Source organism: Orbicella franksi, chromosome 10 (genome assembly GCF_964199315.1).
Source record: "Orbicella franksi chromosome 10, jaOrbFran1.1, whole genome shotgun sequence".
NCBI lineage: Eukaryota > Metazoa > Cnidaria > Anthozoa > Scleractinia > Merulinidae > Orbicella > Orbicella franksi.
The window spans coordinates 16,885,619-16,900,416 of record NC_138154.1 but is presented as its reverse complement, the minus strand read 5'-3'; the positions used below and the strand labels follow the sequence as shown (position 1 = coordinate 16,900,416).

General features: G+C 37.6%; 2 protein-coding genes across 3 annotated transcripts in view; one reads left to right on the top strand and one right to left on the bottom strand.

Annotated features, from left to right (window-relative positions):
- Window positions 1-6,575, top strand: part of LOC145499822 (E3 ubiquitin-protein ligase rfwd3.L-like) — a 93,319-nt gene extending 86,744 nt beyond the window's left edge. The window contains exons 5-13 of one of the 2 annotated variants that reach the window (XM_081479340.1): window positions 194-332; window positions 931-1,029; window positions 1,459-1,619; window positions 2,201-2,407; window positions 3,401-3,498; window positions 4,081-4,172; window positions 4,363-4,450; window positions 5,022-5,167; window positions 6,083-6,575. In XM_081479340.1, coding sequence (XP_081335466.1) covers window positions 194-332; window positions 931-1,029; window positions 1,459-1,619; window positions 2,201-2,407; window positions 3,401-3,498; window positions 4,081-4,172; window positions 4,363-4,450; window positions 5,022-5,167; window positions 6,083-6,241 — 1,189 coding nt within the window. In that variant the 3' untranslated portion in view covers window positions 6,242-6,575. The remainder of the gene's footprint in view (window positions 1-193; window positions 333-930; window positions 1,030-1,458; window positions 1,620-2,200; window positions 2,408-3,400; window positions 3,499-4,080; window positions 4,173-4,362; window positions 4,451-5,021; window positions 5,168-6,082) is intronic. The other variant, XM_081479341.1, reaches the window with a different exon arrangement.
- Window positions 6,576-7,741: 1,166 nt separating this feature from the next.
- Window positions 7,742-14,419, bottom strand: LOC145499824 (glucose-6-phosphate exchanger SLC37A4-like). Its single transcript, XM_081479343.1, has 6 exons — window positions 13,513-14,419; window positions 11,490-11,886; window positions 10,793-10,878; window positions 9,618-9,731; window positions 9,102-9,240; window positions 7,742-8,026 (listed from the first exon to the last, which is right to left on the bottom strand). The coding sequence occupies exons 1-6, from the start codon at window positions 13,927-13,929 to the stop codon at window positions 7,863-7,865; spliced, it is 1,317 nt and encodes a 438-aa protein (XP_081335469.1). The 5' UTR covers window positions 13,930-14,419; the 3' UTR covers window positions 7,742-7,862.
- Between the last annotated feature and the right edge of the window lie 379 nt (window positions 14,420-14,798).

Genomic DNA, 14,798 nt, shown 5'->3' with positions numbered 1-14,798 from the left:
GCTGTCATTAAGTGTTAATTCACCTGTAGCATTGATCTTCACACCCGTAGCAAAATTGTTACTTTGTGAGGGAATGGTATGAACAACAGGTCAGTGCACCCGTAACATCAAGGGTCCATCAAACATACTCAGCCATAACAGGTGTTACGGGTTACGGCCCTTATTGACAGCCCTGATGTGCGTATATCTGTAGGTCCAGTTTATGCTGTAGATGTAATTCTGAATCTGAGGGCTCGTCAACTGGCATAAGGACTTATGGACAGAGCACCACCAGTCAGGGTCCGACAGCAAGAAAGTCTTATGTCCTTCAGACATCTTTTCAAGTTTCTCAGGTACGGTCTTAATAACCACAGCATTGAATGTCTTGAAAATTTTATTGTTTGTTTATTAATGGTACTTCAAGTTGTATTTTCTTTTATCTTTTTTTATCCAAATATATGGGCTTCCAAATAGTGTGAGGTTTGACTTATATGGGAGTGGCTTATACATGGGTTTTTGTACTAACTAGTAAGCAATTAGATTTTGAGCTCGAGATTTCTATCATGTGATAGTTGATAAGGGCACAGCCCGAGTCAACTATCACGCATAGAAATTGAGAGCAATTAATCTAACTGTTTTACATGTATAAATCTACTAGTTGTTGAAAACTTTATCTAAATCTCTTCACAGACACTTTGAAAATGCCAAGAAGAGGCTGTCATTTTGTTAAAAAGGGCACACTGCTACGCGGCTCATTATCTATCACAGAATAGATAGTGAGTAGTGTAGCTAATCACAGAACGGCATCCATGATAGAATGCTAGTAGATTTATACTAAAATGTATTAGATAGCGTGTTCCACTATACAATGTCATGTACATTGTATGTGTATTGGTATGAGATTGAATAACAATCCAACTTAATATCTTCTCATGTTGTTTACCATTCAAGAGTGGAGCCAGAGTGGTTGCATTTGATCAACACCATGCTGTGTTAGTGGTGTCCAAGCCATCACCAAACCAACTCTTTCCTGGCTTTGGTGTGGTAAAGGTTAGTACAAATCTGTTCCTGAAGGTATCATGTGAATGTAATCTATTTACACGTCTAGAAAATAAATTATTGTACAATGTATTTTGAAATATGAAATGCAAGTACTATGTGTACTGTCTTTTTGTCCAAATACTCGGTTGAATAAATATATTTCAATACATATATGTAGTTGTTGGTAAAAAGCTTGCATCTCTGATGACAATTGCAGTAATGACGAGGGACAATTATAATAAAGGAATGGGAGATCTCTGTAAAATCTGGAGATTCATTAAAACCAGTAAGATATTAGCAACGTATCAAATAAAGTCAACCATTAAATTGGACCAATTTTCTGTAAGAGTACAAGAACCTCCCATCACCTGGGATGGGAGATATTGAAGTTGATCTGATAGTTAGATCTTGAAATATCGTTCTGATGTTAAAATTTAGGTGAGCTCTCTAGACTCCAAGCATTGTGAGTATGTGAGGATTCATCAGAAGGCTGTGCGTGATGTGGCATTCAACTGCAGAGGTGATGGTTTATTGTTGACAGCAAGCATGGATAAGACAGTCAGGGTGACAAGCATGCTCAGCAATACTGTTGTGCAGACGTAAGTAAATAAATATCATGAATTGCATTTGAGAATGGTGACAGGTTTCATGTACTACATTATCTCTATAGATTTTTTTTTTTTGAAATAAGTAGCTGACTAATTAAGCATTTTCCCCATGGGTTGTAAGCAATGAGACAGTATCTTGGCACAATCGGCTGCTTAAGAAAGGACATTACATGTACACTCAACATAATAATAAAAGTTTTGTACAGTTTTCTACACATCATAAAAAAACTCTCTTACCATATAACCTATGGGATTAATTCTGCTGTAGAATACATGTGCCCAGGGACATTCTATTATTCAATACATCTTTTGCTTTGTTTATTTGTTTGCAGATAGATCTTAGACACTGACCATTGCATTACTTCCTGGGTTAAATAATACTGTATTGCAGAACTTATTCAAAGCAGATCTGTGAGAACAATCTAAAATAGAAGTATCTAGTCTTTTCACATTATAAACTAGTTATCAAATGAATATATTTAACATTGTTTGACACTTACAGGCTTTAGAATTGTACAAAAGAATCCATATAAAAACATCAACAATTTCAACTCTGTTTTGTTTTTTGTTAGTTACAGTACACCGGTCCCTACCTGGTCTTGTGCCTGGAATGACTATGACACCAATTACATTTACTGCGGCCTTCAGAATGGCACTTGTTTAATTTTTGATGTTAGAAACACAGACACTTATCTAAAGAGCATCCAGAGCACGACAGGCGGATCCTGTCCTGTCATCTCCGTTGCCCATGTGTCACCTGATTCACATGGTGCTCTAAGGTAAGATTTAGTTGTGCATTTACATATGGATTATGTGAAGTGGTCTTGGAGTGGTTTTCCAATCACAATCATTTAGAAATGATAGTAATCACAATGTCAACCAGACAAAAAGTAGCTAAAAGTGCAAATGATGTGCTCATTGAAGCTATCAGAACATAGTCATGTAACTCAAAGTCTGCCATTGGGTTTAGTTTTGTTCTTGATGAGGGCAGTTTTCACTTGAGAATTGAGAAATTTTGAACCACATTTTCATCCAGTCAGAAGTAAGACCAAACCAATATGGACTTACTTGTACCCAATTTAATTTTTAACTGTAATTTTTTGTGTCTGATCCACATGGTGCTCTGAGGTGAGATGAGCACAGCAAGATTGGTTGTGCAGCACATGGATTTTATGAAGTGGTCTTAGAGTAGTTTTCCGATTACAATAATTGCTTAGAAATGATTGTAATCACAGTGACAACCAGTCACAAAAAGTGAAATTCTGATGTGCCCTTTGAAGAACATAGTCATAGTAACCCAAAGTCTGCCATTGATTTTGGTTTTGTTCTTGATTACAATAGTTTTTCCTTGAGAATTGACAGGTAATTGGTGTCACATTACTGCACAATTGGAATTGTGCCATGTTTTCATCCAATCAAAAGTAAACCAAAACAAATTGCGCCGTCTTACCTGCACCCATTTTCCTGTGCTTCATCTCAACTACGTGCATTCACTTTCAAGCTTTGATTTTTTCACTGAATTTCCTGTGCCCTTTGTAACTAGCCAGAGGATTACTCTGGTTTTGGTTTAATAACACTCGATCAAAAACCAACTACTGGCTAGAGCATATTGTAAGTTTATTTGTATATCTTTTATTGTTAATTGCATAAGCTGCTTTATCTTAGCAAATTAATTCTTTGCAGAACAAAATAATGCAAACATTCGCTTTAGAGGGTTGAATCAATATGGTTGCTAAATCAAAAGTTTCTTCCAAATGTAAATTATTTTTCAGACCTGGAGGAATTCTTGTGTGTAAACTGGAAGGAGCCTCTTTCTGGGAAAAAACTCCTGGTGCCGATTATCTACCACATCATTTTACCCTGCCTGAAGGTACAGTGTACATTGTAAATTTAACAGAGAAAGACAACAGGAACTATAACTGGTCTCAAGGCTGGTTTTCACTAGCCCATAAGCATAAGCCAAGTTATGCAGACGTACAGTAGTAAGGTGTTGATATTATTTTGTGCCCTTTGGTTAGGACAATTTCCCAACAAATGAGGCTACTTAACAGCACTTAACTGAGTCTGGAGATGTTGCTTATGAAATGCTTGTGTGCTAGTGAAAACCACCCTTCGCTGCTACCCTCTACAGACTTGACTTGAAATTGTCAACTGACTTTTTTCTAGTATTTGCCTGAAATGTCAGTCATCTCCTGTCCTCAACCTAGTCCCTGGGCTGGCCCCCAGGCTAGTTATCTTTCCTCTGGCTGATAAAATAATAAAAATCTCCTGTTTTGCCTAAAGCAAGGACTTTTCTTCTGTGGGGTCCCTGTAAAACATTGAGCTAAATTTCATAAAATGTATCCTTTGCTGAATTCCATTATGCATTTAAAAAAAATTAAATTAATTTTCCCCTTATTTTGATATGTTAAGTTTTAATTAATATTGCTGTTATTTGTTTCTTGTTGTTTAGGGTCCTGCACCAGTTTGTCATTTGAGCCTACAACTCGTCACTGCATGTTTTCACTCCGTCCTTCCAAGAAATTTCCTCAAACAAGACATTTGGTAGGATTGCCTTTCATATTATGATATACATTTAGTATTTCTGAAGATCCTCTATGATTACATGTAAACCACATTTACTGTTATGGTAACCTTCTGGGAAGTCCTGTGTTAAGGTACAATAGTAAGTTAAATTTATTTTCATGTGTTGTGTACAGCGAAAGACTGTATTTATTTTCGTTGTTCAATGCAGGTTTGTCGGTTACAAGGGAATGGTATTGGAGTGTCGACAGCTCGAGCTGAAGCAGAAAGAGCAGCAGAAATGGAGGCTACTGAGGATGGTATGTTTTGTACCGATTACCGGTATATGCAGCAAAGCGGGTTTGCTGTTGGCTTCACTGTAATTCCCTTTATTGTGCAGTGTCAGACCAAAAAAGTTTAAATTCCCATTTTAATGTGTCTAGGTAATACTGGAAATGTATTCCTTTGTTCTCTGTATTTGGAAATGTAGTATTACCCATAGACAGGAGTATTCCCCACAGACTGGCCTGCCTAGACTAGCACTAGTTATCCGCAGGCCAGTCCAACTGTAAACCAAGAAATACAGATTGACTGACTGATTGATTGTTTGATTGATTGATTGATGTAGTCAAACAGCATATTTTTGTTTGGTATACATGTAATTACTTCTTCTGCCCCTGGGTCTCTGAGGATGGGAATTGATTATTGAAGGTAGCCATTATAATTCACAAACTAAGTGATTCAAAGAATGTATAATTCATTAAACAGTAGTTGCTTGCCTTGAATGTACAGTTTGAGCCCTGCTAGTCAAGAACATCTACATTCACTCTTCTGCATTCTTTTTTGTTTTGTTTTGTTTTTTTTTTTTTGTTTCTTTGTTTTGTTTTTTAGCAGAAGCTAGTCTTTGCACCTGTCAAGCCATCAATCAGTGTGTTGGTGGCACAACACAGAAACTTCTCAGCAAATCCAGGCTATTTACTTGTCCTGATGATCGTAACACTCTAATGGTAGCTGCTGGCGATGAGAGTTCTTCATCAGTAAGTCCCACTTTATCAACATAGTAACATCAAGGGCTGTAACTAAGTTTGAGTCACCGGTTGCCTTGATCTTCACACCCATAACAAATTTGTTGCTTTTTGAGTGAATTATAGCAGCCTGTCAAGCATACAATATACTCAAGTGCAACAGGTGTCAGTAATGGGTTACAGTCCTCAGTGACAGTCCTTGATGTCATATTTTTCTGTCCCAAGTTACCAAAATATTTCCTAGAAAAATAATTTTACCTTGAGAGTTTTAGATGTTTGGAGAGTTTAACAAATCAAGTTATTTTGGAATAGCTACCTTCTCTCTGCAAAATAACAATTTATTTGCAGCTAAACAAGTTGACTTCAGCTCAACTTTGTGCATGAAGATAGGCAATTTTGTTTAATTAATATGATTTCTGCAGAACATTCAAGCACAATGACACGCTTTAAGCATTCTTATGAGGTTTTACATAAAATTTCTCGAGAATGCTTGAGAATTTAATCACTGGGTCACTTAGAGAAATGAACTAAAGTGAGTTGTTTTAAAATAATAGTATTCCAAAAGTTGCTGTGCTTTGAGTAGATTTTTAGTAAATAATTTTTGCACTTATTGCTCAAACTTTGAGCGGAATTCGTCTTAATTACCACCATGCCAGCAAAAAGCCAGGGATGAACTGCTTTGATGAGCATTAAAGCAGTAATGCTGCATCAAAGCAGTTTTGCTGTGTCCTGTTCTCCCGCTCTCAAATTGCATTAGTTTCTATTCTAAAATCCAACAAACACTACTGTGGAGAAGAAAACACTTGACCAGGACTGTACTAACTGGCATCAGTGGACATGGGAACTTGTAAAGAAGGTGACTGCATTGGACAACTCTATTGTCATCCGCAAGTCTTCTAACATCAATTACTTGTTTCTTTAATGTAGACTTTAATATGGAATGGTAGCAATGGAAACCAGCTACAGAAACTTCCAAACCAAGGAAAGGAGACATTGGATGTTCTTCCCTTTGCTGCTAATGGAAATGACTTTATGGCCACAATTGATGAACAGAAATTAACCATTTACAAATGGCTAAATGCATGATATTGTTTTTGTGGAGACACATGCAGCAAGCCACACAAAGCTGTAGCTGTGTCATGGTGACTTCAATCACACCCTGGAGTATGGGTCCACAGTGAGAAACTAAGTCAGGAATTCTTCTCAGGAAAGACAAGATGGACAGAGAGCTACATGTATCACTGAACAAAACAATAGCAGACATTAATTTGACGCTGAACCCATGATTGGGTAGCAAGTGGTGCGACAACTTTATTGAGCAGCAGAGCACAGCATTAAAATAGATGTTCCAATTTACATGTATAGTTAAGTCTTACTCTTCCTATTGCATTTTTAAATAAAATTGACTCAAGAAACTGTTCTTTTGTATTGTTCATTACTCAATACTGATTTTTGTTTTAGCTTAATACCCGGTGACAAGGCAGTGCTGTTTCTTTTTTAACTTGAAAAAGATGTCTCTCATCACATGCATAAATAATTCAATCCCTTGTACCAGTGTGTGGAGGTGTGGTGGCCTCATGGTTAGTGCACTCGTCCCTGGATTGAGCGGTTCGGGTTCGAGCCCTGGCTGGGGACACTGTTGTGTTCTTGGGTAAGACACTTAACTCTTACAGTGCCTCTCTCCACCCAGGAGTATAAATGGGTACCGGCTGACTGTTGGAGAAACCTAACAAATTGCGGGGGAGTGACCTGTGATGGACTAGCATCCCAACCCTGGGGAGTAAAAATACTCCTAGCTGCTTCATGCTACAGAAACCAGGATAAGCTCTAGCAGCTATGAGCCAGTTGGCTCCAAGGCTTCACTTTTGTAACACAGTATTATCTTCAATTTGAAGAAGATTTGAAGACACTAATTTTCACAAAACACAAAATTGAGGCAAAAAGCCAAACACGTTTTCAAATGTTGAAACATGTAGGACAAAGTTTAATTTAATCAACTTTCATCCAACAGTCATGTCTAACAGGGCAATTAAGTACATGATTGTATGTTCTACAATTTTCAACCAACAATGTTGAATCAAGTTGAAGCAAGATGTTATCACCAGTTGAGCAGGGCATAATGAATATTCCCAACTAAAATTCAACTAGAATTGCCATGATAATTTCATGAATTAATAAGAGGCTGACTACTTATAATAAATAAACAATTATAAATACGTTTACTCTATTATTATTTTTTTTGAACTTCTTATTTTTAAATGTTTATTTTATGGATTTTAAAATCTGATTTTAAAAATAGGCTAACAAATATAATGGCTTTAAGAAATTAAACATCGTTAAGTCAACCAGCCCTCCACAATAAGGGAGACCGACTTACATGCCTGTCAAATATGTAAAAATCTTGAAACAAGGAAAATGAAATGTTCATTACTGTGTCTTGAATATTTCAGTTGGAACTGGCGACATGGTGAAGAATAATTACGTTCTGAAACACTCTTTCAAGGTTTATCAAGTCTTTAGAAATGAACAAGTTAAACATTAAATAAATTAATTTAATGTTAAAATAATTAAATTAATTTAAATAATTAATTTAATGTTGAACTTGTTCATTTCTAGACTAAAGACTTGATAAACCTTGGAAAAGTGTTTCAGAATGTAATTATTACGTGGAATGTTCAGGCCATGTTTCTTTGTTCGTGTAGAATCTTCATTCAAACTTTGATGGATCAATCATGTGCCTACTGACATTTCGTGCTCCAATCAACAAACAGCCGCAGAACAAAGAGGCCAGTTCAAGGACAACAAACACACCTCCCCAGTCATAAGACTTGCTGATTGTCGTCAGGGGAATTCCTGCAAGGGTTGCACCAACTGGATTCATGGGAAGAATCAATAAAGAAGGCATTATTAAAAGTATACAAATCCTGTAAGGTGGATAGATGCCATTTCCACCATAAAAGAAAAGGGATTTTAAGACAGGTTTCTAAATACAAGCATGTTGACTGTGGAAACCTTCAACACAACCAACATATTAATTTTTTTACAATGCACTTACTACCAATTTCATTGAAACGCGACCCCCGAATCAAAACTCTTACGAACATTTGGTAATTCACTTCCATCAATCATGCCTTCCTTATATATCAACGCCGCTCTCGTTTTCAAAACTATGGCTGCCACTGTGTAGCCAGTTCATTCAACGTGGTTGCTTGTTATTCTTCAAGTTTACTTTCGCAAGTGGCATTTTTACTCGTGCAGGGGTTTAGCGTGAGCGTTACAGCTAGATGTCTGCATGTGGGGAAGACACTTGTGAAGAAAATTCGGCAAAGCTACAGAAATACCTCTGTGGTTGATCAGCCAGCTCGGACAGGAAAAGCCAGACAAATGGATGGTAGGTAAAAACCCAGTTTTAGGAGTGCGAAAGCCTTTTGAAACCCAGTTTCACCTAGCAAGTGAACAGGCTCTCTGGTCAAGGATGGGGCGACACCATCCCCCCTCCCAGCCATTTCATTCTAAGCTAGTTCCTTGTTGGTCCTTTCAGCCGTGGTCAGACCCTTCTAGCTGGAGCCTGTTCACAGGCTAGGTTTCACCCAAATTGCCCTGTTTCACGAGAAGTGTTTTTGTATGGAGGGTCACAATTTACAGTGTATTACTGGTCACAACCTGTTCAAGTCATCTTTGGGGAGCCTTAATTTCATTCCTCTAACTCTTGCCTCCCCTCCATCCCTTTCCTCCAAGCAATAATCTTCTACAAAGGATTGTTTCAAAAGTAGTTTGATTACTTTTAGTTTTTTTCAGTGAAATTAGTGCAATATAACCTGCCTTGCCTTTGAAAAAGTGGTGCAATCAGAACACTGAGCAGATAAATCTTTCCCAGCCCCCAGCCCTAATATTTAAATTTCACTAACCCATGCACAAGAATAAGGTACCTTCAATAAAGTCTTACCGTTTGCTGCTAGGGCAACGATAGCATGGGATGTTCCAGACAGTCCTGGGGGACCATTTTCCATGGCTAACACTCCATACAAGTTAATGGCTGTGTAGAGTGAAAACCCTATGCCAAATATCAATGCTGAGATAAACCACTGCAAAGGAACAGAATACATCTAAGGACTACAAGACCCTGGTTTGCAAGAAATTGTAGTCTAAATTGAAAGTGTTTCTAGTGTAATTCAGCCATTCTATCAAATGCAATTTAACAATTTTGTTCCCCTAGTAAAGGCTGGGCCAATTTAATATCACAACTGTACTAGAATAGAGTGGAATGCACCAATACAGCCAGTGCCCTGTTAATACGACCACCTCATTAATATGGCCAGATCTTTGTGGCCAGTTGGTGACAATATTAACAGGGTTCCACTGTAATGACAAAAAATGAAAGTGAAATAATTTCCTTATTTTACTTCACTTTTCATAAATTTATTCAAAACACACACAAAGACTAAAAGAAAACTTTCCATACCAAAGATGTAGTTGACGTCACAGCTGTATGTAAGAGATACACACATGCTAGCTGAATAAATGCAAACAAAATCATGGGAGGAATTCTGGGACTTGACACCGTTGATGTTCCATACTACAAAAAACAAATGACAAGCCATGTTAGTAATCTGTTTTGATATTGTATTCTGATTGTTTGGTCCTTAAGAAAGACAAGAGCATGGTGTAAAAATTGTGCGAGGTAAACCCCTACTTTACGTGGGTAAGTCAAACAAATACCTGGGAATTAGCAGCTTGAGTCCAACAGATATGTACATGGAGTGGCTATTTGACCATTTCTTCCAAATCAAATTAGAATATTTAGAAATATTGGTTTCCCTTGGAAACTTGAGTATTGGAGAATTAAGCTATATCTCTTCCCTGAACAACTCAAACATAGCACGAAGTAACTAACATTTTGAGCATTCAATTCGTTCGAATATCCACTGCTCATATAGTTTGGTCTGTCTCCCTGTGTTTGCACTTTATTTACTCATCTCATTCATTCCCTTAGTCTTACTTTGTTTTGCATGTAAAAGGCAGGGGAATAACTTGAAAACCGCAAGGTTGATTATTTATGCCCCTGGCTCGACTTTAAACACATATCTTTTCCCTAAGTTATTGCAATTTTCTCTGCAAATGTGTAATAAGTGTCAAGAGTAAATAAAGCATTGTTGTTGTTGTTGAACAAACTGTGGTGCCACAATGGGAATCAACAACAATCTCAACCCAGATAATAATTCTTTTATGACACCAGTTGTGGGATCTGAACCCAGGCCATATTGGTCGGGGACAAGCACTCTTACTACTGTGCCACCTCTGCTCACCAAACTTTCCATGAATATGATTACTACAACTTCTGTTTATCAGATGGACAAAGTTAACAATACGTAGGACAATCAAGAATCAATAAGCAAATTCATAAAATTTTATGGTCACTTCTTTAAATAGAAGGTAACATGTAGGAATACGGAAATGCGCTATTTTGAGCATGAGTGACATATTAAAGCCTCCCTTATTCTCCAGTATGCTTGGCTGGCTCACTTGGTTGGCAAGACCATATCCTTCCAGCTCCTCAAAAAGGCCAACTAGACCCAGTCTCTTTTCTCCTAAAGCAATTAAATGGTTGGTCCCTAAAGTAAATGATGCACTCCCTACCTTTTGCACCAACTTGTCTGTAACATAACCAGAAGTTATACTGCCAAAAAGTCCACCAATTTCTAAAAAGCTCATTGCAATGCTACCTAAGGAATGAAAAACAATCTGTAAGTTGCAAGGCCACAAAACAAATGGCTTGTAGAATAATCAATAGATAGACAATAATTAATGTACTGGGTCTACAGTCTAGCTCTCCACTAACTAACACCTCTCCATAGCCACAGCCTCTTCATGACAAACAGGAGTTTTCATTCTAGACAGCCTGACATATCTATGCGTGAACACTCAAAAGCCTCCCTTTCAAGACTGCAAACCATTTTCCTTTACAACGACAGCTTTACAACTGTATAAGTTAAGGCATGAATTCACTCAGTATCAGGATTTGAACTTAACTGTACTTTATCGTTATTTTCTTTTCCTCAAACATGTAGCTGTCAAGCTGAAATAAAGGTTACAAATGTACAGGGTGTAAAGATGTTTGTAACAATTATATATGTAGGCTCATGATTCGAAAAAGTTGTATCTTTTTTTATAGACATTGAAATGATTATATTTACGAAGGAGTTTACATCCGAGATTTAACGAGCATTTTCTGCGAGGGAATTATTGGAATTTTAGAGTATTTTTACTTAATGAAAGGCAGAAATTATATACTGATTTAGCTTAAAAAACTGCCCACATTTATTAGTACACTCACTGTCATATTGTGATTTTCCTACTGTCTGCATCAAGAATAGTTGTGTCCACTCGCCAACTCCTGTTTTTACAAATAACGTCAAAAGATATCCAACACTTAAAATCCACAAAAATGGGCTCAGTAACAATGCTGCTATCTGCTCTCTCTTAGTCATTGCTGTTTTGTGTTCAGTTCTTGATGATTTTGCAGTTCTTTGGTTAAATTCATCCAGTCCTATCTCTGACGGAGAGTTGCAAATAACGCAATAAACTAAGACAGACATAACAGCTGTGCTGAAGCCAGGAGTGATAAATCCTGCCGACCAGCCATAGTTTGTAGTCAGAAATGTTGTTACTACAGGAGATATACTGGTTGCTAGGTTACATCCAGCTGTGAGAAGGCTCCAAAGAGTACCAAGCTGAAATTAAAAGGGGTATACACTTTTTTAGTTTCAAGCCCAAACACTGAAGAAGAACTAAGATAGAAAACATGGCTGCGTTAAAGCACATGCAATTAGCATGACATTTCTTTTCTCTAGTTAAAAAAATACTATGCATTATAACCTCAGTCCTCCACTTCACTGCAGTTACTGCCACCCAAAACTGAATATGTCTTTTCGCCTGTACGCGATTGGTCTCACTGCATTACATGACTGAATATGCCCCAGCTAAAACCGGGAATGTCCAAGTGATACTCCCCAATTCTCAAAGATCCCATGTGTTATGAAAAATATTTGAAGGATTATAAACACAATAGCCTCCATTTGACTTATAAAAATTAACCTCTAACTAACCGAGCATGAGGGCTCCACTGAGGAATATTGGGTCAATGTTGTGGCAGTACAAACCAAGCGCAGCGACATCTGTGCAAAAAGGACTGAGGGCCAATTTTTTTCCAGTGCGACTCAAGAAAGCTAGGTTAGTAAGCACTTTACTATGTGGCACTTATTTTGAATTTGCTGACATTCAAAATTAAAAAAATGCATGACTATAAATGGTCCGTATGCCAAAATCCCAACCAAGAAAGAACCAATCAGAGTGCTCCAATTTACCTCAAGACTACTTTGCCATATAAAAGCTTGAATATTTGTCCTTGGAGATTAACTGTTACTTGAAGCTCACAGTTCACTTCTCCAAACAGATAATGTCTGCAGACAAATATCTGAGCAAATTTTCGTGCCAAATGCAGGCTATTGTTTTTGCGTTCGACGAAGTGGAACGCAAACCTAATTTTGACCCGTGGCTTTCCAGAGTTGGTTTCCCTGTGCACTGTTATAGGCCAAAAAAACCCACATTCCTGTAAGGAAACCAAAATGGCCACCCCGCTTGATTTTTGCACGGGCATGTCACGGCCAGTAAACTGGTACCGTATAATGCTAAGACATGTGATAAGACATGCGATGAACATGTGAGTGTGAGCAGGCCATGTGAGCTTGTCTTTCAGATGGATTTTTCTTTGACTTCTTTCCACTCAGTCGCCATACGCTTCGCTACTATGTGCTCTAAGTGTTAGATTTTGGCAAATTTAAACGCTTCGATGGTAGCATTAATTTATTGAAATCTAAGGGAATTGTCCTTGTTTATTAACACAACTTGGCTTTGGGATGATAACCGTGGGAACAGCCACATTTTGATTGCACTTGTTGATTAGTTCCAGTCGCGACTGAGATAGCTCAGTCTTTATCCGGTTGAAATTTTATTGTTTGGAATTGGTGGAAAAGTACTCTGAAGGCAAGTTCCATAAGACTACTTTATTAATCAGGGGAAATACTCGAATTAGTCGCACAGAGTTTGTTTACAATAAACGAGCACGCGAAACGAGCACGCGATTGCAAATGCTAGCTTAGAGTAATGTACGTAATTTAAATATTCCATGAAACTTGAGAGTCTACAGAAACTGGCGGTGTCACGCAATGTATCGAGGATTTATTCCCGGGGGAAAACGGTAAATATCTCGAACATTCCTCACATTGTCAATGTTAAACTTACACATATAAAAAGGATATAAGAATTACTTACTTAAAAAATAAAAAATACAAGGCTACCTCGTATGGGGAAAACCATTCTCGTAGTAACTTCGTACATGGCGGCCAACCACAACCTTGCGCTAAACCATTGACACTCCAAAGAAATGTTAACAGCCATACGTTACCAGTGAAACCAATTGTAATGTTTATAACACCAGTTAGTAACATTCCCGCCGTAAACATCGTCCTAGGACTCAACGTGTCCGACAAAAGCCCTCCGGTAAATTTACCTACGCCATACATCGCCGAAAAGCCACTTGTTATAACTCCAAGCTCGTTCTTTTTTAACTTTAGATCCCGTAGCAAAGCTGGAATAGCAAAAGTGTATGATTTTCTGGAGAAGTAATAAGAGGAATAACCAAAAAATAGCGAAATAAACACCGTCCATCGAATTCTTTGATAACGACGAGTGTTAGGGCCCATCGGAGCCGCCATGTTTGTATCACGTGACTGGGAATATTTTCGCGCGCGATTTATTTTGACAAAAGGCCAGCTGGACTACTTTCCCGCGAGATTCAAAGTTTTATCGCAATTATAGACACAACTTAAGCAGTTGTGAAATTAAAGCCTGCAAAAAAATCAGGTTTGAACGGGATATATATATATTCCCTTGTAATTGAAAAAAAAGGAAATCAAATCGATAAATGGCAAACTAGAAAAGTATATTCTGTCCATTGTCGTTTCTTCTTAGTCACAAGTGAGCCGGCAGGCGAGCGTTTAATGTCCGTGGGTGTGACTGATTTCGCTAGCGTCCTGGATAATTTTAAGAGAAAATAGAAGCTTAAGATATGAGAACGGGAAGAGAAAAGCAAAACAGCTGTCGTAATGTTACTAACTTTGTTAGAATTTGAATGATGTTTTCGAGAAATTGTCACCAAACAATCTCAGCCTTTCTGTCTGGTGCGCTTGTTAATTTTTTTCAACACCTTGATTTTTTTCAACCATTATTGCTTAATTGCACGGTTCATTCCATAAAGGAGTACTTAAATATTTTGCTGATATGCTTCGTGTAGTAAGGTTTGATAAAGAAGATATGGCCGATTCAGCAAGGACTGATGAATCATTTAACTTTTTCAATTCAGCTTATGAATGTTGTTTTCAACTCAAGAATTCATTTCTTTTATGACCTTTGATTTGGATTGCGCCTAGCACTTTTTGCACTTGAACTGGACAAGTCAGATAAAAGTGCAGAGTTTTTCAATTATATTTTTCTTCAGTTGTATATATTCATGAATTGGCGGTCATAGACTTATAACAACACAGCTTGCAGACACACTTAATTTTGGCGCGCCTGGTCAAAGCGA